Source organism: Carcharhinus amblyrhynchos, chromosome 7 (assembly GCF_965287045.1).
Source record: "Carcharhinus amblyrhynchos chromosome 7, sCarAmb.v2.hapA, whole genome shotgun sequence".
Taxonomy (NCBI): Eukaryota; Metazoa; Chordata; class Chondrichthyes; order Carcharhiniformes; family Carcharhinidae; genus Carcharhinus; species Carcharhinus amblyrhynchos.
The window spans coordinates 91,097,902-91,119,806 of NC_137330.1; the positions used below are offsets into that span (position 1 = coordinate 91,097,902).

General features: G+C 42.5%; 1 protein-coding gene across 2 annotated transcripts in view; it reads right to left on the reverse strand.

Moving 5' to 3' along the window:
• orc3 (origin recognition complex, subunit 3) overlaps window positions 1-21,905 on the reverse strand; it is a 79,690-nt gene that overhangs the window by 42,798 nt on the left and 14,987 nt on the right. Inside the window, exons 4-10 of one of the 2 annotated variants that reach the window (XM_080193369.1) lie at window positions 18,447-18,591; window positions 15,475-15,579; window positions 13,964-14,127; window positions 11,102-11,241; window positions 9,050-9,209; window positions 4,644-4,757; window positions 4,384-4,517 (exon numbers count right to left, since the gene is read on the reverse strand). In XM_080193369.1, coding sequence (XP_080049495.1) covers window positions 4,384-4,517; window positions 4,644-4,757; window positions 9,050-9,209; window positions 11,102-11,241; window positions 13,964-14,127; window positions 15,475-15,579; window positions 18,447-18,591 — 962 coding nt within the window. The remainder of the gene's footprint in view (window positions 1-4,383; window positions 4,518-4,643; window positions 4,758-9,049; window positions 9,210-11,101; window positions 11,242-13,963; window positions 14,128-15,474; window positions 15,580-18,446; window positions 18,592-21,905) is intronic. The other variant, XM_080193370.1, reaches the window with a different exon arrangement.

Sequence of the window (21,905 nt, forward strand, 5' to 3'; positions counted from 1 at the left end):
TCCTGGAAGTGACCTTTCAAGGTAATACTGTGCCACATGACGCCACCCTGATCTTTCTCGGAATGAAGCTGGTCCTCACACTAGCTGTCCACAACCAGAAAATAGTCACCAAGATCAAGACAAGAATTATCCTGGTCCAGAAACAGGCAGGTACAAGTCACGAAGCATCAGATACCAGCGACAGCCTCCACAGCTGAGCACTGAGCAATCATATGGACCAGAAATAGCTATTGATGTCTAACTGATCATTGTAGCATGCTGCATCACTAGAACCTCCGAGTCTATCCTAGCAACCCATGCAGTCACACATTATGCCCCAGCCATTCAACACAATTTTGCACCCTCCTGACAGTCCACCACATCAAAGAAAATCAACACTCCCTAATCCACCAGGCCTCAACGCCCCTCACCTCCACTTGAGGTCCCTTTTGGACCCAATCGCTTAACCTTCAATCATCGGGCTTCAACTCTGATGAAGTTTGGAAAGATGAATATAATCAATGAGATGTCATAAACAAAGATCTTGTGAAAGACCCTATATAGACGATCCCTGGCTTTGTTCTTCCATGAAACTTCTAGGAATCCCTAAACTGAATCTGCACAGGGAAGCTGCTGACACAAACGGAGAAATATAAACTCTCCAACGTGCAACTGTGGTCACCCAGAACAGATCATGGAATGTGTGATAACTTAATGCCTGGCTGTCAAATATGAAGGTGGCACCACAATGATGACAATCCGTCATTCCTAACACAGTATCCAAAATTCACCGAAATACAAAATTGGAATTGTTGCTCTACATCAACCATGAGAATGAATTGCTCCATTGTTCATGTGAATATCTAACAACTTATCAATAACCTCCAAATGTCTATATACTGTATGTGAACTGTCATTGTAAATTAATTACTGACTTGTAACAGCACAGAGAGAGACCATTCAGCCCATTGCTTCAGTATTGACTCTCCAAATGAGCATTATGACTTAGTGCCATTTTCCTTCCTTTTCCCTGTACCTTTGCTCATTGTTTCTATTCAAATAATCATCTAAACGAAGGAAACTAATGGATAGTTATGGCATGGGAGTTTCCAATCAGATGCCATCTTGGCCCAGTGACAAAACGTTGTCCTGAGTTAGGAGATCATGGGTTCAAGCCCCATTCCATTCACATTCAGTCTGATACATCAGTGTATCACCAAAGGAGCTCTGTACTGTTAGAGGTGTTGACTTTGGCAGGAGATATAAAAGATCCTGCAGTACTGTTCAAAGAGGCGCAGTGAGCTTCTCAGAGTGTCCTGGCCAACATTTATCCTACAGCCAACATCATTAAAATACTGATTATTTTCATTGACATTCCAGGCTCCAATTCATACTGCAGTACATTCCAACAGCAATTACAGTACACTGGTAGTAAAGCACTTTAGGAAGTTCTGAACTTGTGAAAAGGTCTATATAAATAGTAGCGCTCTATTTCATATTTAAACATTTGAGGGAGAGTGTAAATACCATGAAGCAGGCTGATATCAATATTTTACTAATAACTTCTTTCGCAGCCAATATATTTTAAAAAAGTGGTGCAAATTTGGCTTCAGTCAGCACAGCTGATTGGCATGGGGGGAGCAGGACAGATTGTTGGCAATCTGAACACCTAGAAACTTGAAGCTTTCCACTATTTTCAGTTCATCACAAAACAAAGAACAGAAAGTTACAACACAGGAACAGGCCCTTCGGCCCCCCATGCCTGCATCAACCATGCTGCCCGACTCAACTAAAACCCTGTACCCTTCCGGGAATCATATCCCTCCATTCCCATCCTATTCATGTGTTTGTCAAGACGCCTCTTAAAAGTCACTATTGTATCCGCTTCCACTACCTCCCCCGACAGTGACTTCCAGGCACCCTCTGTGTAAAAAAACTTGCCTCAAGGGAAAATGATTTGTTTCACCAATATAACTTCATGCATTAAATTTCGATCACAAAGTGTCTGTGTTGTGCGGTTTCGACCTTTCTGGTATAGGAGCTCACACGGCAGATTCAGTAATGGATGTTCAGGTAAGATTGTCAATAACTTCACCCACTTGACATAAAATTTTTTATTTTGATTTTCGCAATAATGAAAAGAAAGACAATTTAAAAACATTCAGCATTATCTCATCAGTATCTGGAATGATATGAAAGTATGTTTACTTCTGTTTTTTCCCCCCAAAGGTTTGATAGCTCAATCTTACCCTAAAGGTCAAAACTGCACAACACAGACACTATGGGCCTGATTTTACCATTGCATCATGCCAAAACGTGGTAAAGTTGGGTGTGAGGCCATTAATGCGATCCGTGCCTGCGCAGATTGCCAATTTATTATTGTCACATGTATTGGGATACTGTGAAAAGTATTGTTTCTTGCAAGCTATGCAGACAAAGCATACCATTCATAGAGTACATTGGGGAAAAGGAAAGGATAGGGTGCAGAATAGTGTTGCAGTTACCGATAGGGAGAGGAGAAAGATCAGCTTAATGTGTGATAGGACCTTCAAAAGTCTGATAGCAGCAAGGAAGAAACTGTTCTTGAATCGATTGATACAGGACCTGTTTTTCCTGAGGGAAGCAGGTGGAAATAAGTATGTCCAGAATGTGTGGGTCTTTGTTTAGGCTGGCTGCTCTTCCAAGGCAGCAGAAAATGCACAGTCAATGGATGGGAGGCTGGTTTGGGCAATGGATTGGTACGTTCACAACCTTTGTAGTTTCTTGTGGTCTTGGTCACAGCAAGAGCCATACCAAGCTGTGACGCATCCAGAAAGGATACATTCTATGGCGCATCTGTAAAAATTGGTGAGAATCGAAGTGGACATTCCAAATTTCGGCAGCCTTCTGAGAAAGTAGAGGCATTGGTTGACTGTTCTAACTATAGCATTGGCATGGGGGGAGCAGGACAGATTGTTGGCAATCTGAACACCTAGAAAATTGAAGCTTTCCACTATTTTCAGTTCATCACAAAACAAAGAACAGGAAGTTACAACACAGGAACAGGCCCTTTGGCCCCCCATGCCTGCATCAACCATGCTGCCCGACTCAACTAAAACCCTGTACCCTTCCGGGAATCATATCCCTCCATTCCCATCCTATTCATGTGTTTGTCAAGACGCCTCTTAAAAGTCACTATTGTATCCGCTTCCACTACCTCCCCCGACAGTGACTTCCAGGCACCCTCTGTGTAAAAAAACTTGCCTCAAGGGAAAATGATTTGTTTCACCAATATAACTTCATGCATTAAATTTCGATCACAAAGTGTCTGTGTTGTGCGGTTTCGACCTTTCTGGTATAGGAGCTCACACGGCAGATTCAGTAATGGATGTTCAGGTAAGATTGTCAATAACTTCACCCACTTGGCATAAAAAAAGGAAAGAGTGGTGGGATGGTATAGCACATTATAATTTAGATCACAGTGAAACAATCACAAATAGAATAAGCTAAGAGTGGTTTGCTCCTTTGATGAGTATTGCCAGCTCAAGATTTAATCAGACTACACGTAGTCATACAGGAACAAACAGTCCATGAAACATTATGCATGCAGCCCTACTGAGACGACTGAATCTCACTGGAATTCAATAGCAGAACACCAAATAAGCACAAGTTTTTAAACTAAATTTCTTGCAGTTCTCCAATAATCATATACTTTGCTTAAGTTTATTCAGGAAGAAGTTGACTCATAGAAAGTGGCAAGGTACCAGGTTTGATCCATGATCTTGTCTCAGCTGCAGTCATTTAATTGGTCCCAGCAACACTGCATTAGAGATGGGACGGTGCATGGAGTGAGAGGATGGGGTAGGAGACAGAAAATCAGGTAACAAGGCTAGTGATTGCCTGTAAATTAAGTTTAAACTTTATTTACCAGTGTCATAAGTAGGCTTACATTAACACTGCAATGAAGTTACTGTGAAAATCCCTGAGTCGTCACACTCCGGCGCTTGTTCGGGTACACAGAGAGAATTTAGCATGACCAATTCATCTAACCTGCACATCTTTCAGACTATGGGAGGAAACCGGTGCACCCCGAGCAAACTCACGCAGACACGAGAAGAACATGCAAACTCCATATAGACAATGACCCAGGCTGGGAATTGAACCTGGGTCCCTGGTGCTGTGAGGCAACAGTGCTAACCACTGTGCCACCGTGCCCCCTTGTTGGAAATGTGTTGCGAATGAGATCATCAGATAAGAACAGAATCTGGTATGGGATGTGATGCCACCTGCAGCTGAACTGATCCCAATGCCAATTTTTGAACAGTTGCTTGGAAGATGTACAGAGATGGGGAAAATCAGGATGGGTGTGAAAAATTGGCAGAAGAGAGAAAAGAAAATCAGCCTTTGCTGAAAACGTTTACTCACCCCATAAAAGATGGCACTTGACGTATTAGTTCACAGTCATCATGGGTAAGGTTCTGTACCCTGGCACTGGCTTCATCTGGTGCGCAGCACAGAAAACTAAGCGGCTGGGAGTAGAAGTGCTCTAACAGAGATAGCTGGGAAAAACAAGGAGCCATAAGAGGGGTGAAGAAAAATATACAAGGTATTGAACAATCATAAATTTCAATTTTTGCCATCTAATCATGTTTTAAACTTGCTCAGCCTTGCCAATTTAAACTTACCTGAAAGCCTTTAACAAAATTCCTGACAGAAAAATCGTGGTACAAGAAGATGGTGATCAAAACCTGAAGCACTTTTCCATTCAACTTAAATGGGAATTTTGTTGTCAGAATCAACTGTGGAAGGGTACAAAAGACAGAAAATAACATTTTTTTTTATAAAGCGAGTTACTCTCAGGTGTATGCACAGTTAGGTACAATAAATGCATCAAAAAAACTAAATTTCATTGAGAGAAATGAATGCCATACAAGTACTTACAAACTGATATGATCATGGCTCATCTGATTGTCAGCTTAATACCACTTTCCTACCCTTGACTCTGTTTTCAATCAAAATCTAACACAACACTGAATATACATAGTCAATGACTCAGCCTCCACTGCCCTCTCTGGAAGAAAATTCCAAACACTAACAACGATCTGAAAGGAGAAATTTCCAATCTTCATCTTAAATGGGAGACTCCATATTTTTAAACTACATGCCCTCCAGTTCTAGATTTTCCAAGAATAGAAAACATCCTCTCAACAATATTGGTTGTCAAGTCTCCTTGGAATCTTGCATGTTTCAATAAGGTCACTTCTCATTCTTCATAACCCCAATGAGGACTCGTCCAATATATGGAACCTCTCCTCATGACTAACCTCTGAGCCAAGAATCAGCTTCGTGAACCTTCTCTGAACTGCTTCCAATGTAAGTATCCCTCCTGAAGTAAGACCAAAACTGTACGTGGCATTCGAGGTGCAGTCTCACCTATGCCTTGTACATCTGCAGCAAGACTTCCCTACTTTTATACTTCATCCCCCTTCAATAAAGGCCAACATTCCAATCTGCCTTCCTAGTTACTTGCTGTACCTGCATACTGACTTTTTGAGACTCATATAGGACATTCAGATCAATCAGTACTGTAGCATTCTGCAGTATCTCTATTTAAATAGAATTATAGAAACTAGAAGCAGGAATAGGCCATTCAGCCCTTCGAGCCTGCTCCGCCATTCATTTTGATCATGGCTGATCATCAAATTCCCCCTTCCCCTTTATCCTTTTAGCCCCAAGAGCTATATTTAATCTCTTCTTGAAATCAGAAAACATTTTGGTCTCAGCTACTTTCTGTGGTAATGAATTCCACACATTCACCACCCTCTGGGTGAAGATATTTTTCCTCAAACTATGACTCCTAGTTCTAGACTGCCCCACAACTGGGAACATTCTTTCTGAATCTACCCGATCTAACCATGTTAGAATTTTACAGGTAATGTTCTGCTTTTCTATTCTTCCTGTCAAAGTGGACAACATCATAATTTTCCACATTATACTAAATCTACCAATTTTTTTGCCCATTCATTTAACCTATCTATGGCCCTTTGTAGGCTTTTTGCATCCTCACATTTTAAAGTTTAAAGTTTATTAATTAGTGTCACGAGCAGTGCTAACGACTGTGCTACCATTTATACCTATCTTTGGATCATCAGCAAATTTAGCTACAACACGTTCAGTCCCTTCTTCCAAGTCATTAATGTAGATCAGAAATAGTTTTTTTTAAAGTTTATTTATTAGTCACAAGTACGCACACATTAACAATGCAATGAAGTTACTGTGAGACAATTTAGCATGGCCAATGCACCTAACCTGCACATCTTTCGGACTGTGGGAGGAAACCAGAGCACCCTGAGGAAACCCACACAGACATGAAGAGAGCATGCAAACTCCACACAGACAATGACTCAAGCTGGGAATTGAACCCGGGTCGCTGGCGCTGTGAGGCTGCAGTGCTAACCACTGTGCCACCATGCCACCTGTGGTCAAGTACTGATCCCTACGCACTCCACTAGTTAGTTTGCCATTCTACAAATGACCCATTAATCTGACTTCCTGTTAGTTAGCCAGTCCTTTGTACATCCTAAAATATCATTACCCAAAACTACAAGCTCTTATTTTGTGCAGTGACCCTTTATATGGCACATTTTCAAATGCCTTTTAGAATTCCAAACACACATCTACTGCTTTTACTTTATTCATCCAAAGTGTTACATCCTCAAAGAACTCAAAAATATTTGTCAAGCATAATGTCCTTACACAAAACCATGCTGACTCTGCCTGATAGCATTACGATTTCCCAAATGTCCGACTTAACCCTTGATAATGGATTCTAGAATTTCCCCAAAGACAGATTTTAGTCTATCTGACCTACAGTTTCCTGCTTTCAGTCTCCCTCCTTTCGTGGATAGTGTTGTTACATTTGGAGCTTTCCAATCCCCTGGGACCTTTCCAGAACCTAGGGAATTTTGGAAAGTGACATCCAACGGATCCACTATGTCTGTAGTCTCTTCCTCGAAGACCATTAGGATGAACACCATCAGGTCCAGGAATTTGTCAGCCTCAGTTCCATTAAAAGTTTGAAAATGGAACACTGTCATCCACTATATATGTATTTTTATAAAGTTGTTGAAGCATTTTACTTTTCCTATTACAGATGAGTGCGAGGTGGTCGACTTTGGTAGGAATAATGGTAGGAAGGACTATTACTTACGTGGCGAAAAACTGCAGCAGGCGACGGTGCAGAGGGACCTCGGGGTCCTTGTGCATGAGTCGCAAAAACCCGGCCTGCAGGTGCAGCAGGTGGTCAGGAAGGCTAATGGGATGCTGGCCTTCATAGCGAGGGGGATTGAATATAAAAGTAGGGAGGTCTTGCTGCAGCTGTATAGGGCACTGGTGAGGCCGCAGCTGGAGTACTGTGTGCAGTTTCGGTCACCGCACTTACGCAAGGATATTTTGGCCTTGGAGGGAGTGCAGAGGAGGTTTACTAGGCTGATGCCAGAGTTGAGGGGGTTGAGCTATGAGGAGAGGCAGAATAAACTAGGCTTGTACTCATTAGAGTTTAGAAGAATGAGGGGAGATCTCATTGAGACGTATAAGATGATGAATGGGATGGATAGGACAGAGGTGGAGAGACTCTTCCCGCTCAGAAAGGACAGTAGGACTAGGGGGCACAGCCTCAAGATAAAAGGGGGGCGGTTTAGAACGGAGTTGAGGAGGAATTTCTTCACTCAAAGGGTGGTGAATCTCTGGAATTCTCTGCCCGTTGAAGCGGTGGAGGCTGCCTTGCTAAATATTTTTAAGACGCGGGTTGATGGGTTTTTGATAAGCGAGGGGATTAAGGGTTATGGGGAGAAGGCGGGAAAGTGGAACTGAGCCACGACAGATCAGCCATGATCTTATTGAATGGCGGGGCAGGCTCGAAGGGCTAGATGGCCTATTCCTGCTCCTATTTCTTATGTTCTTATGTTAAACATGCTGCAGAAAAATCTTTTTCATCTGTGACAGACACATCAATTACAACCAAAACATCAGCTTAAATCGATTTGAGTGAATAACGCTCCAAAATGTTTCAACGGATGGAGGACTTCACCAGACTGGGGCTAGACTCGCTTTATTTTCTCCAACAATTTGATATGACCCGTGGGACAGTTTGGACTGCAATAATGCAGTATATCAACTGGCTCTGCATATCTGCAAAGGGGGATCTTCTGCACTCTGTTGCACGTGCTTGTTTGTTATCCCTTGTCCATTTCCTTGTTCTAACTTTCTTTTTATTTTAAATAAGAAGATTTAACCCTTTAAATACCACCCTCATTTTCAGCTGTGATTCAGATGAAGTTACCTGTCCAATTCAGGCAATGCCAGTCTGGCCTGGCTACGAACAGGTGCCTCCAGATGAACGAGAGAGAAACAGAGTTAATGTTTCAGATACGTGTCCTGTGAAATGTTAATTCTGTTTCTCTCGCCACAGATGCTCTCTTTGACCTGCTGAGTAATTCCAGCCTTCTCAATTTTTATTTCAGATTTCCAGCAGCCAAACTAGGTTGCTTTTGCTTCCTGCTCTGGGGCCAAACAGCAGGTCTCTGGCCGACCCCTAACCCCAGCAAAACGACAGTCAGTGAATTCAGCCAGAGACACAACCCCATTGCCTAGTAGTCCGGTGTCTGTTTCCATATAATGAGTGAACACAGTAGGCTGGTCCTTCACATAAGAAAATCAGAAGTTGGAAACATTTATACGGATATAGACCAAGTACTGGTAAATGGGAGTTCGGGTGTTTCATGTGTGTCGATGCAGACATGATGGGCCTAAGGATCTCTTCTGTGCTGTATGATTTTATGCATTTTCACTAGAATGGCCAGTGAGAACACAGGAAAAGGTATAAGCCATTCCACTCCTTAAACCTGTTCCACAATTCAAATACTTCAAAACTGATCTCTGTGTTAACTCAATCTGTCCACCCTAGATTCAGTTCCAAGGTGAATTATTTTTATTCCTGTCAGAGTGAATGACTTTTTTTAAAATCTTACAGTGAAGTCCTTCAATAAAATGGATCATTGCTGGTTGACATCCAGTACTTATCAATAATTACCTTTTCAATAATTGAAGTTAAATGAGCAGTGCAGGAAAGAGATTGGAACAGTTCAATACAGAGCAGCGAGGAAACTGCATGGGGCAGCATTCGATGGATAGTGATTGGAGATGTGGCAATTCCAAAAACCAGCACAAGTGGCAGTTGTTCAATGTAGTTACTGAAACATTAATAAAAAGGAGAATTAATGGTAACTTGTTGGTAAGATGTTCCAGCTTTACAACCTGTCTCGAGATCACATCATTTGTCAGCCTGAATAGCCCTTTAAACACACAATCCATATTTCAAACTTTTTCATTTGAACCACAAGAAATATATTTGCTTGTTTGGCATCTAACCAGCTTCCCTTGACATTCCACAATATTACCATCGTTGAATCCTCCATTCAACCTCTTGCCATTGACTAGAAACATATGGACTGGCTATATAAATACTGCGACAACAAGATTAGGTCAGAGGCTGGGAATTCTGCAATGAGTCAGTCAGCTCCTGACACCCCAAAGTTTGTCCATCATCTACAAGGCACAAGTCAGCAGTGTGGTGGAATACTCTCCGTTTGCCTGGATGAGTACAGCTCCAACAACACTAAAGAAGCTTGATTGCATCCAAGTCAAGGCAGCCCTCTTGACCAGCAACCCATCCAGCCTCGTAAATATTCCTCCAGCACCACTCAGTGGCAGCAGTATGCACAATCGGCAAGTTGAAATGCAACAACTTGTCAAGGCTCATTCAACAACACCTTCCAAACCTGGAAGCTCTACCAACGAGGAGGACAAGGGCAGCAGACACATGGGAACACCACCTGCACGTGCTCCTCCAAATCATACAACAATTTGACTTGAAACTATATTGTCATTCCTTCCCTGTCAATATGTCAAAATCTTTGAAATTCCTTCCTAGCTGCACTCTAGATGCATCTACACCACATGGGCTGCAGCAGTTCAAGGAGGCAGCTCACCATCACCTTTTCAAGGGGAATTAAGAATGGACAATGAATGCTGGTTTTGCCAGCAATCCTCAGATCCCAATAACAAATTAAGAAAAATATATATTTTAAAAAATCACGTTAAAATTTTAATTGGACATCATCTATCTTCATGCAGAGGGCAGTAGAAATCTAGAACTCCCAAAAGGGAGTGGATGCTGAGTCAATTGAAGCTTTCTACATTGAGATCAGTAGACTTTGTCAAGTAAGAGTATTCAAGGGACATGGAGCAAAGGCAGATAAATGGGGTTCAATAACAGATCAGTTATGTCCTAAATGAATGGTGAAATAGAGAGGCTGAAGGCCTTCTCCTGTTCCTGTAATGCTGTTGGACACAGTAAAACAGCCTTGCACTTCTTTCAGATGGGCAGGCTGTTTATCCGCTTATACATCTGTCTGAAGGTAGCTTTCAACAGACCGTGGACAGCGAACGAGTGATTGCAATGTTCCTGCCCCTGGTTTTCAATTCCTACCACTAATCTTCAGGTACAAAAAAACGATCAGGAGTTGGAATTCTCCCACTAGGAGTGAGTGCCTTGGTCCCTTCATTCTCTGTGCTTTCCCTGTGCTGTAACCAAAGAACAAAGAAAAGTATAGCACAGGAACAGGCCCTTTGGCCTGCCAAGCCTGTGCTGAATATGATACCCTAACTAAACTAAAAATAAATCTTCTGCCCTTACTAAATCCATATTCCTCTATTCCCTCCCTATTCATATACCCATCCACATGCCTCTTAAATGTTGCTAATGTGCCCACATTCAGCATCTCCTCTGGAAGCACGTTCTGGGCACCCACACTCTCTACGTGAAAAACTTTCCCTGCACATCTCCAGTAAATGAAGTTCAAATACTTCCACCACTTCGTAAACTATTTCCAGTTTATTTGGTCTCATCATTGCTCAGAACCAAACTATTTTAAATTTAAGAGTAATTAACTTAAAAAAAACTCTGCCGCCTTCAAACGTAATGTTTTCTACATTCTGGGTTACACTGGTATTAAACATGGTAAGTTAAACAGCTTCTATAATTCCCCTGATATAAGAAGACCTTCTGGTGGTCTGCTATTACCTGCTAATGGTGATGAAGTCCTGCAACACTTTGGGTAGGAAGCTCTCAAGGTCTTTGAAGATGATGACAATGGGAGGGGACTGTTCTTCCCCAAAAGAAGAGGATTTCCTCTTTTTAGATGGGCTGCTTGAGGTAGATTTCTGCATCAGAACAAAGTACATATAAATTAATCTGGCTTCTGAGGAGAGACTGAGTAGACTGTGGCTATACTCACTGGATTTCAGGAGAATGAGTTGAGATCTTATAGAAACATATAAGATTATGAAGGGAATTGAAAAGATAGAAGCAGGGAAGTTGTTTCCAGTGGCAGCTGAAACTAGAACTAGGGGGCATGGCCTCAAAATAAGGGGGAGCAGATTTAGGACTGAGTCGAGGAGAAACTTCTTCACGCAAAGGGTTGTGAATCTGTGGAATTCCCTGCCCAGTAAAGCAGTTGAGGCTACCTCATTGGACATTTTTAAGGCAAGGATATAAACATTTTTGAACAGTAAAGGAATCAAGGGTTATGGTGAGCGGGCAAGTAAGTGGAGCTGAGTCCACGAAAAGATCAGCCATGATCTTATTGAATGGTGGAGCAGGCTCGAGGGGCCAGATGGTCTACTCCTGCTCCTAGTTCTTACGTTCTACGTAAAACCAAGCCCCTGACTGATATCCATGGTGTGGGTTTTGTTACCTTAAAAAGAAAATCACTGCAAGAACACTAGTAGAATCTTGTTTCACTACTCAGAAAAGAAAAATAATCCAAAGTTATGCTCCATAGCGAACCAGCAGCAATATACAATTATCCACCAGACTGTTGGGTTTGCCAAACTGGGCTTTAAAAAATTCCAATGACAAATCGAATGAGCTCAAGCTGCCATTAATCAGCAGCCACCGCACTTCCAATTCCCTCCCCCTCTGCCAGCCCTTTGAAAAGTCATGATGTGGAGATGCTGGCGTTGGACTGGGGTAAACACAGTAAGAAGTCTCACAACACCAGGTTAAAGTCCAACAGGTTTATTTGGCGGTAAACGCCACCAGCTTTCGGAGCGCTGTTCCTTCGTTCCAAAAGCTAGTGGCGTTTACTACCAAATAAACCTGTTGGACTTTAACCTGGTGTCGTGAGACTTCGTACAGCCCTTTGAAAATACAGGCATCTTCCCGGGATGCTGGAATTCTGCGATGACCTCCTGGACTTTTAATTCCTGCCTCCATCAAAGCCCTACCCCATACCCCTTTGAAAATCCGGCTCCCTGATTTTGAACAGATATCAAAAGTACAAACACAATCACGAAGGTGGCTTAAGGAAAAAAACAAGTATTTGTGAGAATGCATTACATACACAGACCAAATGTCTTTCTATAAGACGTTCTCAGGACATTTGAATGGGCTTCATGTGCAATGAGGCATGTTCAGAGCACAGCCACTGTTGTTAAGGAGGGAAATGCAGCAGCGGTCAATTTGCACATCTTACAAACAGCAATGAGACAAAAACAGAAAATGTTGGGGGAAACTCAGCAGGTCTGACAGCATCTGTGGAGAGAGAAATAGAGTCAATGTTTCGAGTCTGGGTGATTTTCCGTCAGAGCACTGTGATTTGGTTCTGGTATAAATGTTGGCTAGAATGTCAGGAGAACTCCGCTGCTCTTCCTCGAATAGTGGCATGGAATCTTTTATGCCACACTGAAAGGACAAACGAGATCTGGATTGAACATCTCATTCTGGCAGTGCAGTACTTCCTCATAATGACACTGAAACGTCAGCTTAGAAGCACAGGAACTAGAAGCAGGAACAGGCCATTCGGCCCTTCAAGCCTGCTTCATTTTGATCATGGCTGATCATCAAATTCAAAATCCTGATTTCCCCCCCCCAACATCCTCCCATTTCCTTTGATCCCTTTAGCCCCAAGAGCTATATCTAATTTCTTCTTGTTAGAACACCAACTGTTCACACACATTAATGATTTGGAAGAGTATTATCTCCAAATTTGCAGATGATACAATGTTGGGTGGCAGGGTGAGCTGTGAGGAGAATGCAGAAATGCTTCAACGTGATTTGGACAGGCTGAGAATGTAGGCACATGCATGGCAGATGCAGGAGAATATGGAGAAATGAGACATTATCCACTTTGGTAGCAATAATAAAAAGAAATTAATTCCGCATTATGAATTCTCCCATTTCTGACTGTAAGGGGCCTATATTCGTTTCTGTTAATCATTTTCTCATTACACATCGATAGAAGCTTTTGCAGTCAGTTTTAGATGTTCCTGGCTAGCTTACTTTCATATTTTTATTTTTCCCTTCTTAATCAATCCCTTGGTCCTCCTTTGCTAAATTTAAAATTGCTCCTAATCCTTAGGCCTTAGCTTAGATTATATGCTCAAGTTTCTGAAGTGGGGCTTGAACTCACAACTTTCTGATTCTGAGGTAAGAATGTGAAATGCTCAGCAAAGTTTTTTTTCCTTCTTGCCTTGAGCCAAATCCTACTCGGGATTTACAAATCCTGAGCAGATCTGGTTTATCATAGAAGGTCTTTCTTTCTTTTTATGCCATGATTTAATCTTTGGCAAAAGGATGCTGCTTTGATCGTGTGAATTACGTTATGGTGCTCTTAGCTTCGCACAGCTAGGAAGATAAAGATGAGAATGCAACATAAACATTTATCAACTCAGTCAGAAATCAAACATTCCAAAAGTTGGATGACAAAAGTAACAGTTGTCAGAGATTTTACTGCGAGAATGTTTCTAGGGGCCAAAATACTAACTGATGAAACACAAAGTTCACTGCTGCTCTTCGAAGCCAAACCCTCATTAGTTACTCTTAGGTAGTTTTCGTGTGTTTGGAAATATGTCAATGGTAATAAAGGTGGTTGCTATCATTTACCTGCGTGGTAGCATTGTACCATCCAGAGAGGGAGGTCATGGAGCAATGCATTTTTCTCTGGGAGAAGTGAACAGAATGGTGCATACCCTCTTCAACTTCCTCTTCATCATACACAGTGCTACCCATCAAGCTCGTCAGGATTTTCTGTAAAACCTGCTTCACAGCTGGTCAGAAGAACAAACAAATATCATTAGAAAGTAACTGACACAGCTTGAGCAGGCCACCTTAAAAGATCTTGATGGTACATTTGTGAGTGAGTGGTTCCAAACAAGGAGAACAAATTACTCCAGTGCCGTTTTCTTCCTTACGCCTTTTCAGATAAAGCTGTCTTCAATGTGCGTCAGATAACACCATAAACAGCGGAACAACATTGCCTTTTATCATGTTTGACAGTCTTTAACTCCCTCCGGTTTCAGTAGCTTGTCACTCTGACAGCTCCATGTAGCTGTAAGTGTCTAAAGTAGCTCCTTGCCAGCAGTGGCATTTATATAAAAAAGGAAAAAAACTAAACACATGAAGTTGGGCAAATCAATCTTAGTAGGGCCGAAAAAGGAATGTTTGTAAGTCAACACTACAGCCAATTTGTAATAACAAACAAGTTAAATTAACTCAATCCATCATTCCATTATTGGGCACAGTGCCTTCTGCTGCCTCGGGCCTCAGCTCTAGAATTCTCTTTATAAACCTCTCCTTCTTTAAGACGCTTCTTAATATCTAATAATGTTTTAATATATGATACAAGTCAAATATTGTCTGATATGACATTCTTACTACATTGAAAGGTACTAGATATGAAGGGACGTTGTTGTTAACTGAATTTAATTTCCCACTTCCTTTTTGAAAAATAACCACCTCTGAAAATGGCTTGGTCTTCCAGCTGAGCATTCCCCCTACCCCATTAAAACCACAGAATCTCTACAGTGCAGTAGAAGACCATTCGGCCCATCGAGTCTGCATTGACCACAATCCCACCAAGCCCCTATCCCTGTAACCACACATATTTACTCTGCTAATCCCCTTGACTCTAAGTGGCAATTTAGCAGGGTCGATCAACCTAACCAGCATGTCTTTCAGACTGTGGGAGGAAACCGGAGCATCCGGAGGAAACTCACGCAGACACGGGGAGAATGAGCAAACTCCACACAGACAGTGATTCAAGCTGGGAATCGAAGCCGGGTCCCTGGCGCTGTAAGGCAGCAGTGCTAACCGCTACACCACCTCTCTCTTTAGCTGAATCTGAACAGGCAAAGGACACCCAAAATCAACTTACAAAACTGAAAAACGTGTCTGCAGCTTCTGGGAGCATAAACATGCATCCAAAGAAGGAAAGCAAACTCGAACGCAGAGCCTAGATTTTGGCAGATTGGAATATCTGATCTTAGTATGCACATAAATATTAAGCAGGAACTATGGACACAAGCGCTGCAGAAAATATAAGATTACATTGGTATCAGATTATCTCACTTGGAAAAGATAAATTAGGTGCTGCAGTAAAATAGACCAGCCCTTACTTGTACACTCCTTGCCTTGCAGACAAACTACATGGGGGGTAAGCGACTGTTTCAGGAGATCCGATAAGCTTTGAAATGTCATTTCGTGGTCAGGCACATTCACACCTGCAAAGTAAGGGGATGAACAAGGAGACAGATATTCCATTTGCAAAAGAGAGGCAGCGATGCACAGTTTCATAGTGCTAGTCAAAAAACGTTTTACTCTAGCCTACTGATTGATCTATCCCATTCAACTAATGAAAATTATAAAATCATAGAATCCCTACAATACAAGAAGAGGTCATTCGGCCCATCGAGCCTGCACTGACCACAATCCCACCCAGGCCCTAGCCCCATTATCCCACATATTTACTCTGCTAATCCCCTGACACTGAGGGGCAATTTAGCATGGCCAATAAACCTAATCCACACATCTTTGGACTGCAGCAGGAAACCAGAGCACCCAGAGGAAACCGACACAGACACAGGGAGAATGTGCAAACTCCGCACAGACAGTGACCCGAAGGCCGGAACTGAACCCAGGTCCCTGGCGCTGAGAAGCAGCAGTGCTAACCTAAATAATACCTCATCTCCCTGCAAAGCTACAGCTAAACTGCTCTCCAAAACAAACTCAGCAATTGATCCCTGTGAATTTATACAGCATGTCATAAAGAGAGCCATTTGAAAAATCAACAATTTCTGAACAGTTCTTTCTGGACGTATTCACTCATATAGAAAAGGAAAATTAGAAGGGATGCTGTTCCCAAGCTGCTCCACCGCACTTTCAGTTGGGCTAGATTAGCGCAGGTCTAATGACAGACTGGACACAGGTCAGCCACATGCCTCCAGTCTGTACTTGATAGATAGCAATGGAATTCTCATAGCAATAAAAGAAATGTAGAACATAAGAACATAAGAAATAGGAGCAGGAGTAGGCCATCTAGCCCTTCGAGCCTGCCCTGCCATTCAATAAGATCATGGCTGATCTGTCGTGGCTCAGCTCCACTTTCCCGCCCTCTCCCCATAACCCTTAATCCCATCTCTTATCAAAAACCCATCAACCCGCGTCTTAAAAATATTTAGCGAGGCAGCCTCCACCACTTCAACGGGCAGAGAATTCCAGAGATTCACCGCCCTTTGAGTGAAGAAGTTCCTCCTCAACTCTGTTCTAAACCACCCCCCCTTTATCTTGAGGCTGTGCCCCCTAGTCCTACTGTCTTTTTTGAGCGGGAAGAGTCTCTCCACCTCTATCCTATCCATCCCATTCATCATCTTATACGTCTCAATGAGATCTCCCCTCATTCTTCTAAACTCTAACGAGTACAAGCCTAGTTTATTCAGCCTCTCCTCATAGCTCAACCCCCTGAACTCCGGTATAAGCCTAGTAAACCTCCTCTGCACTCCCTCCAAGGCCAAAATATCTTTGCGCAGGTGCGGCACCCAAAACTGCACACAGTACTCCAGCTGCGGCCTCACCAATGCCCTATACAGCTGCAGCAAGACCTCCCTACTTTTATATTCAATCCCCCTCACTATGAAGGCCAGCATCCACATATTCATTTTAAGAAAGAAGAAAGCGTCAACTTGAAGTGCAGTTATTCATATCTTGGTTCCACCAAAATAGCAGAGAAAATAGATCCGTACATTTGTACTTTCATTGTAGTCCATCTTAACATGAGAAAACTTAAGACTAAAGTAAAACCCTTATCACTTTTTATTTTCCAAGCTAAACGAATATGTCCAAACCTTGCGTCTTTTTTTGAACACCTTGGGGAATCTCTTATTCTCCCTTACTTTCTTCATGGCAAGACCTCAATCAATCAATCAGTCAGCACACTTTGCTGTGATTGTTTGGAATTTGGGATTCTTGTGTTTGTCCTGATGTGCGAAAAGTGACGAGCTTTGGTGCATATTTCTCTTCTCAGCAATATTCAAGATCTGTTCCACGAATACACAAGTGAGCATGTGGAATCAGAGTTATAGAATGGTTATGGCACACAAAGAACTTGCTGAACTGTGAAGTGCCATGAAAAGAAAACTGGATGCTGGGTGGTAAAAGCATACTGCAGACGCCAGTCCTGACACAAAGCAAAGAGGGAAGTGGAGGGGACGACATAAATGGCAGTGGGATCATTGTGTTAATGGTGGTAAAGTTACCTGACAAATGTGGAAGCTGGTGAGATGGGAAACAAAGGGGAGTCTTACCTGTTTTTCTTCCACTTCCTCTCTCATAGTCCAAATGCAAAAAATGGAAGCAATATATGGAAATATTACAAGACGCAGAGTGGAAAGAATCAAAAGTATTTGTTGAAATAATGGGCATCCTGTAGACATCTGTTACAAGCCCATGACCAGAACTACAGTGAAAGAACTTAAGAAAGGGAAAAGAAGAGTTATAGATAGACTGAATGTAGGGAGGCAAAGCTGAAAACTGGAAGAATAGCCAGTGAAATTCACAAGTTCAAACTAAGAGCCGAAATAGCACCGAAACAACTGTTAATATAATGGAGAAATAGATCAGGAAGAGGTTTGCACAAGATTGGAACAGAGGCTTCACATAGACTACAGAAGATTTTCACAGTAACTTCATTGCAGTATTAAATGTAAGCCTACTTGTGACACTCATTAAAAATAAAAATTAAAGAAAGGACCGGCAAAGGTGAGACCTACCCCAGTTCCCTTAATGAGACATTTGACCTGAAAGAAGCCAGTGGACTAATCGAGTTATTCAAGGCAAAGCACAGATGGAGTCAAGAAGATGAGGATGCTGGTGGATGCAGTTTGGTTGGGCCATTGTTCGAGATGGCTCAAATTTAAGCACTTTTGATCATACTGTCTCAAGCGAGACATGAACCTGTACATCTCTTTCAGGTGTTTTTTGGCCAGCTCAACACTCGCAGCACAGATTTTTCAGTTTCAGTGTTTTGTTGTTTTTTTATCTTTAGTACATAAATTTAGTCCCATCTGCTGACATCAGAAATCAATATACGTACCCAGGACAACTGCTGCTGTGGGAATCTCACTGCACCGCATCCGATAGCTCCAATCATTTTGTTTTGAATGAGGTTGAATGTGGGATTTTTTAATAAATGATAATAAATCATCAAATATCTTCTCATTTAAATTCTCTTGCAATCTCTATATTTAACAAAAAACACAAAATGTGATGCCTGAAAGGAAACAATATCTCAAAAACAACACCAAGGTGTTCATATCAAACGATGAAGAAACTGCACCCTGCAAACCACCCAAACTGGAGAAGAAGCATCCATGAAGGTGCCAATGTATGCGGCAGGCCCAGGTGAAAGCTAAGCTCAAACAGCAGAAGGACCGTATCAAAACCTGTGCATCCCACCCTCCAGCCTCATTGGTGGCAGGGTCTGGATGCGGGTCCAGCATTGGACTTTTTGTTCACCTCAGGTCCCAAACCCTGGAATGGAAGTAAGTCATCCTTGGTCCAGAGAGGTGAAGAAGACAGCGACTTCTCAACCTTCCACCGGAATTTTGTTGGGCACCCCAGGGAAAAGGCTCGGTAGCACAATGGTTAGCAGTGCTGCTTCATAGAGCTAGGGACCTGGGTTCAATTCCCGGTTTGGGTCACTGTCTGTGTGGAGTTTGCACATTCTCCTCGTGTCTGTGTGGGTTTCCTCCGGGTGCTCCAGTTTCCTCCCACATTCTGAAAGACATGCTGGTTAGGTGCATTGGCCCGAACAGGCACCGGACTGTGGCGACTAGAGGAATTTCACAGTCACTTCACTGCATGTTAATGTAAGCCTTACTTGTGACACTAATAAATAAAATAGAAAAAAAACAGCCACTGGTGTAGCTCATCAAGGCTTCCGTTTAAGTTACAGTGGGGCAATTGGGAAAACGCTGCAGAAATTCCATCTCAGGACATTATTAAGAACAAAATACTGCAGATGCCAGAAAACTGAAATAAAAACATAAATGCTGGAAAAACGCAGCAGATCTGGCAGCGTCTGTGGAAAGAAAAACATGAGATAATGTTTTGAGTCCATATGACTCTTTTTCAGAGTTTGACAAACGACATCGTTCATGATAACAGTGCATACCATCTAGGAGACTGGCCAGTAGTCAACCCAATGTGTTTAATGGGACTGCTGGAAACAGCCACCAAATTTGGACTTTTAAAAAAAAATTGCCTTATTGTGGAGCCAGGAAGAGCAGGAATTTTCTGACTCTGCATTAAATCCGTCTGCCATTGCCAGTGACATCTTGTCCACCTCTTCAACATCCCATCCAGAACTCTAATCTTACCTAAGTAGGCATTCCAGCCAGTTGATATTACTGCCTCACACGACCAGCCAGCTGCCTCTGATGGCAAATGGTGCCTGAAGCTCATCAGCATTAAACAAATAAGGCAGGCCAACTAAAGTGTCATGGTTCTGTTGCCAGTCTCACAGGTTGCATGTTGTTCACAGCACTGGCTTCGCCTCCCAATCTGGGCGCAAGCGTAAGAACTAGGAGCAGGAGCAGGCCATCTGGTCCCTCGAGCCTGCTCCACCATTCAATAAGATCATGGCTGATCTTTTCGTGGACTCAGCTCCACTTACCCGCTTGCTCACCATAACCCTTAAATCCTTTACTGTTCAAAAATCTACCTTTACCTTAAAACCATTCAACAATGTAGCCTCAACTGCTTCACTGGGCAGGGAATTCACAACCTTTTGGGTGAAGAAGTTCCTCCTCAACTCAGTCCTAAATCTGCTCCCCCTATTTTAAGGCTATGCCCCCTAGCTCTAGTTTCATCCGCCAGCGGAAACAACCTCCCTGTTTCTATCTTATTTAATCCCTTCATAATCATATATGTTTCTATAAGATTCCCCCTCATTCTTCTGAATTCCAATGAGTATAGCCCCAGTCTACTCAGCCTCTCCTCATAAGCCAATCCTCTCAACTCTGAAATCATCCGAGTGAACCTCCTCTGCACCCCCTCCAGAGGCAGTATATTCTTTCTCAAGTAAGGAGACCAAAACTGTACACAGTACTGCACACCAGCACCTTATACGACTGCAACATAACCAGCCTGTTTTTAAACCCCATTCCTCTCGCAATGATGGACAAAATGCCACTTGCCTTCTTAATTACCTGTTACACCCACAAACCAACTTTTTGTAATTCATGCACAAGGACATCCAGGTCCCTCTGCACAGCAGCACGCTGCAATTTTTTACCATTTAAATATTTGTCCATTTTGCTGTTATTCCTACCATAACAGATGACCTCACATTTACCAACATTGTGCTCCATCGACCAGGCCCTTGCCAAACAGAAAAACACCCATTTATTCTCACCCTTTGCTTTCTGTTAGTTAACCAATCCTCTATCCAGGCTAAGAAATATCCGTAACACCGTGCACATTTACCTCAAGCAGCAGCCTTTTGTGTAGCACCTTGTCGAATGCCTTCTGGAAATTCAGATAAACCACATCTACCTGTTCCCTGTTGTCCACAGCACTCAATGTTCTCAAAGAATTCCAGCAAGTTAGTTAAATATGATCTGCCTTTCATGAACCCATGCTGTGTGTTCTCAATGGGACAATTTCTATCCAGAAGTCTCACTATTTCTTCCTTGACGATAGATTCAAGCATTTTCCCCACTACAGAAATTAAACTAACTGGCCTATAGTTACCCGCCTTTTGTCTATCTCCTTTTTTGGTCCATATCTTTGCAAACATCACTTTAAATCTCCAGCCTCTGTAATTGTATTTCCTAAATTAAAACTCTTTAAAGTAGCTTTGTCATATAGAGCTTTCTCAATCAAACCCCAGCAGAAATGATACTAGGTCTCCCCTCTGGTTGGAGCCTTACCTAGAATAAAAGGAAAGATGGCTAAAATTGTTGGAGACCAATCATGTCAGTCCCAGAACATCACTAGGAGTTCCTCAGGGTAGTGTCCTAAGCCCAACCATCTTCAGATGCTTCATTAATGCCCTTCCCTCTGCCGTAAGGTCAGAGTTGTGGATGTTTGATGATGATTGTGTTGCATTCAATATCATTTACAACTCCTCAGGTACTGAAGCAGGCGGTGCCTGCATGTAGCATGACCCAAGCAATATTCAGGGTTGGACTGATAAGGGGCAAGTAACATTTGCATCACACAAGTGACAGGCAATGATCATTTCCAACAACAGAGAACCTAAGAATCTCCCCTTGACATTACTGAATCCACCCCCCTTCCAACTTATCAACATTCTGGGGGTTAATAGTGACCAAAAACTGAACTGGACTAGCCATATAAATATTGTGGCTGCAAGAACAGGCGAGAAGCTGGAACTCTATGGTGAGTAACTCACTTCCTGACTCCCCAAAGCGTGTCCATCATCTACAAGGCACAGGTCAGGAATGTGATGCTCTCCACTTGCCTGGATGAGTGCAGCTCCAACAACACTAAGGAGTTCAACACCATCCAGGTCAAAAGCAACACATTT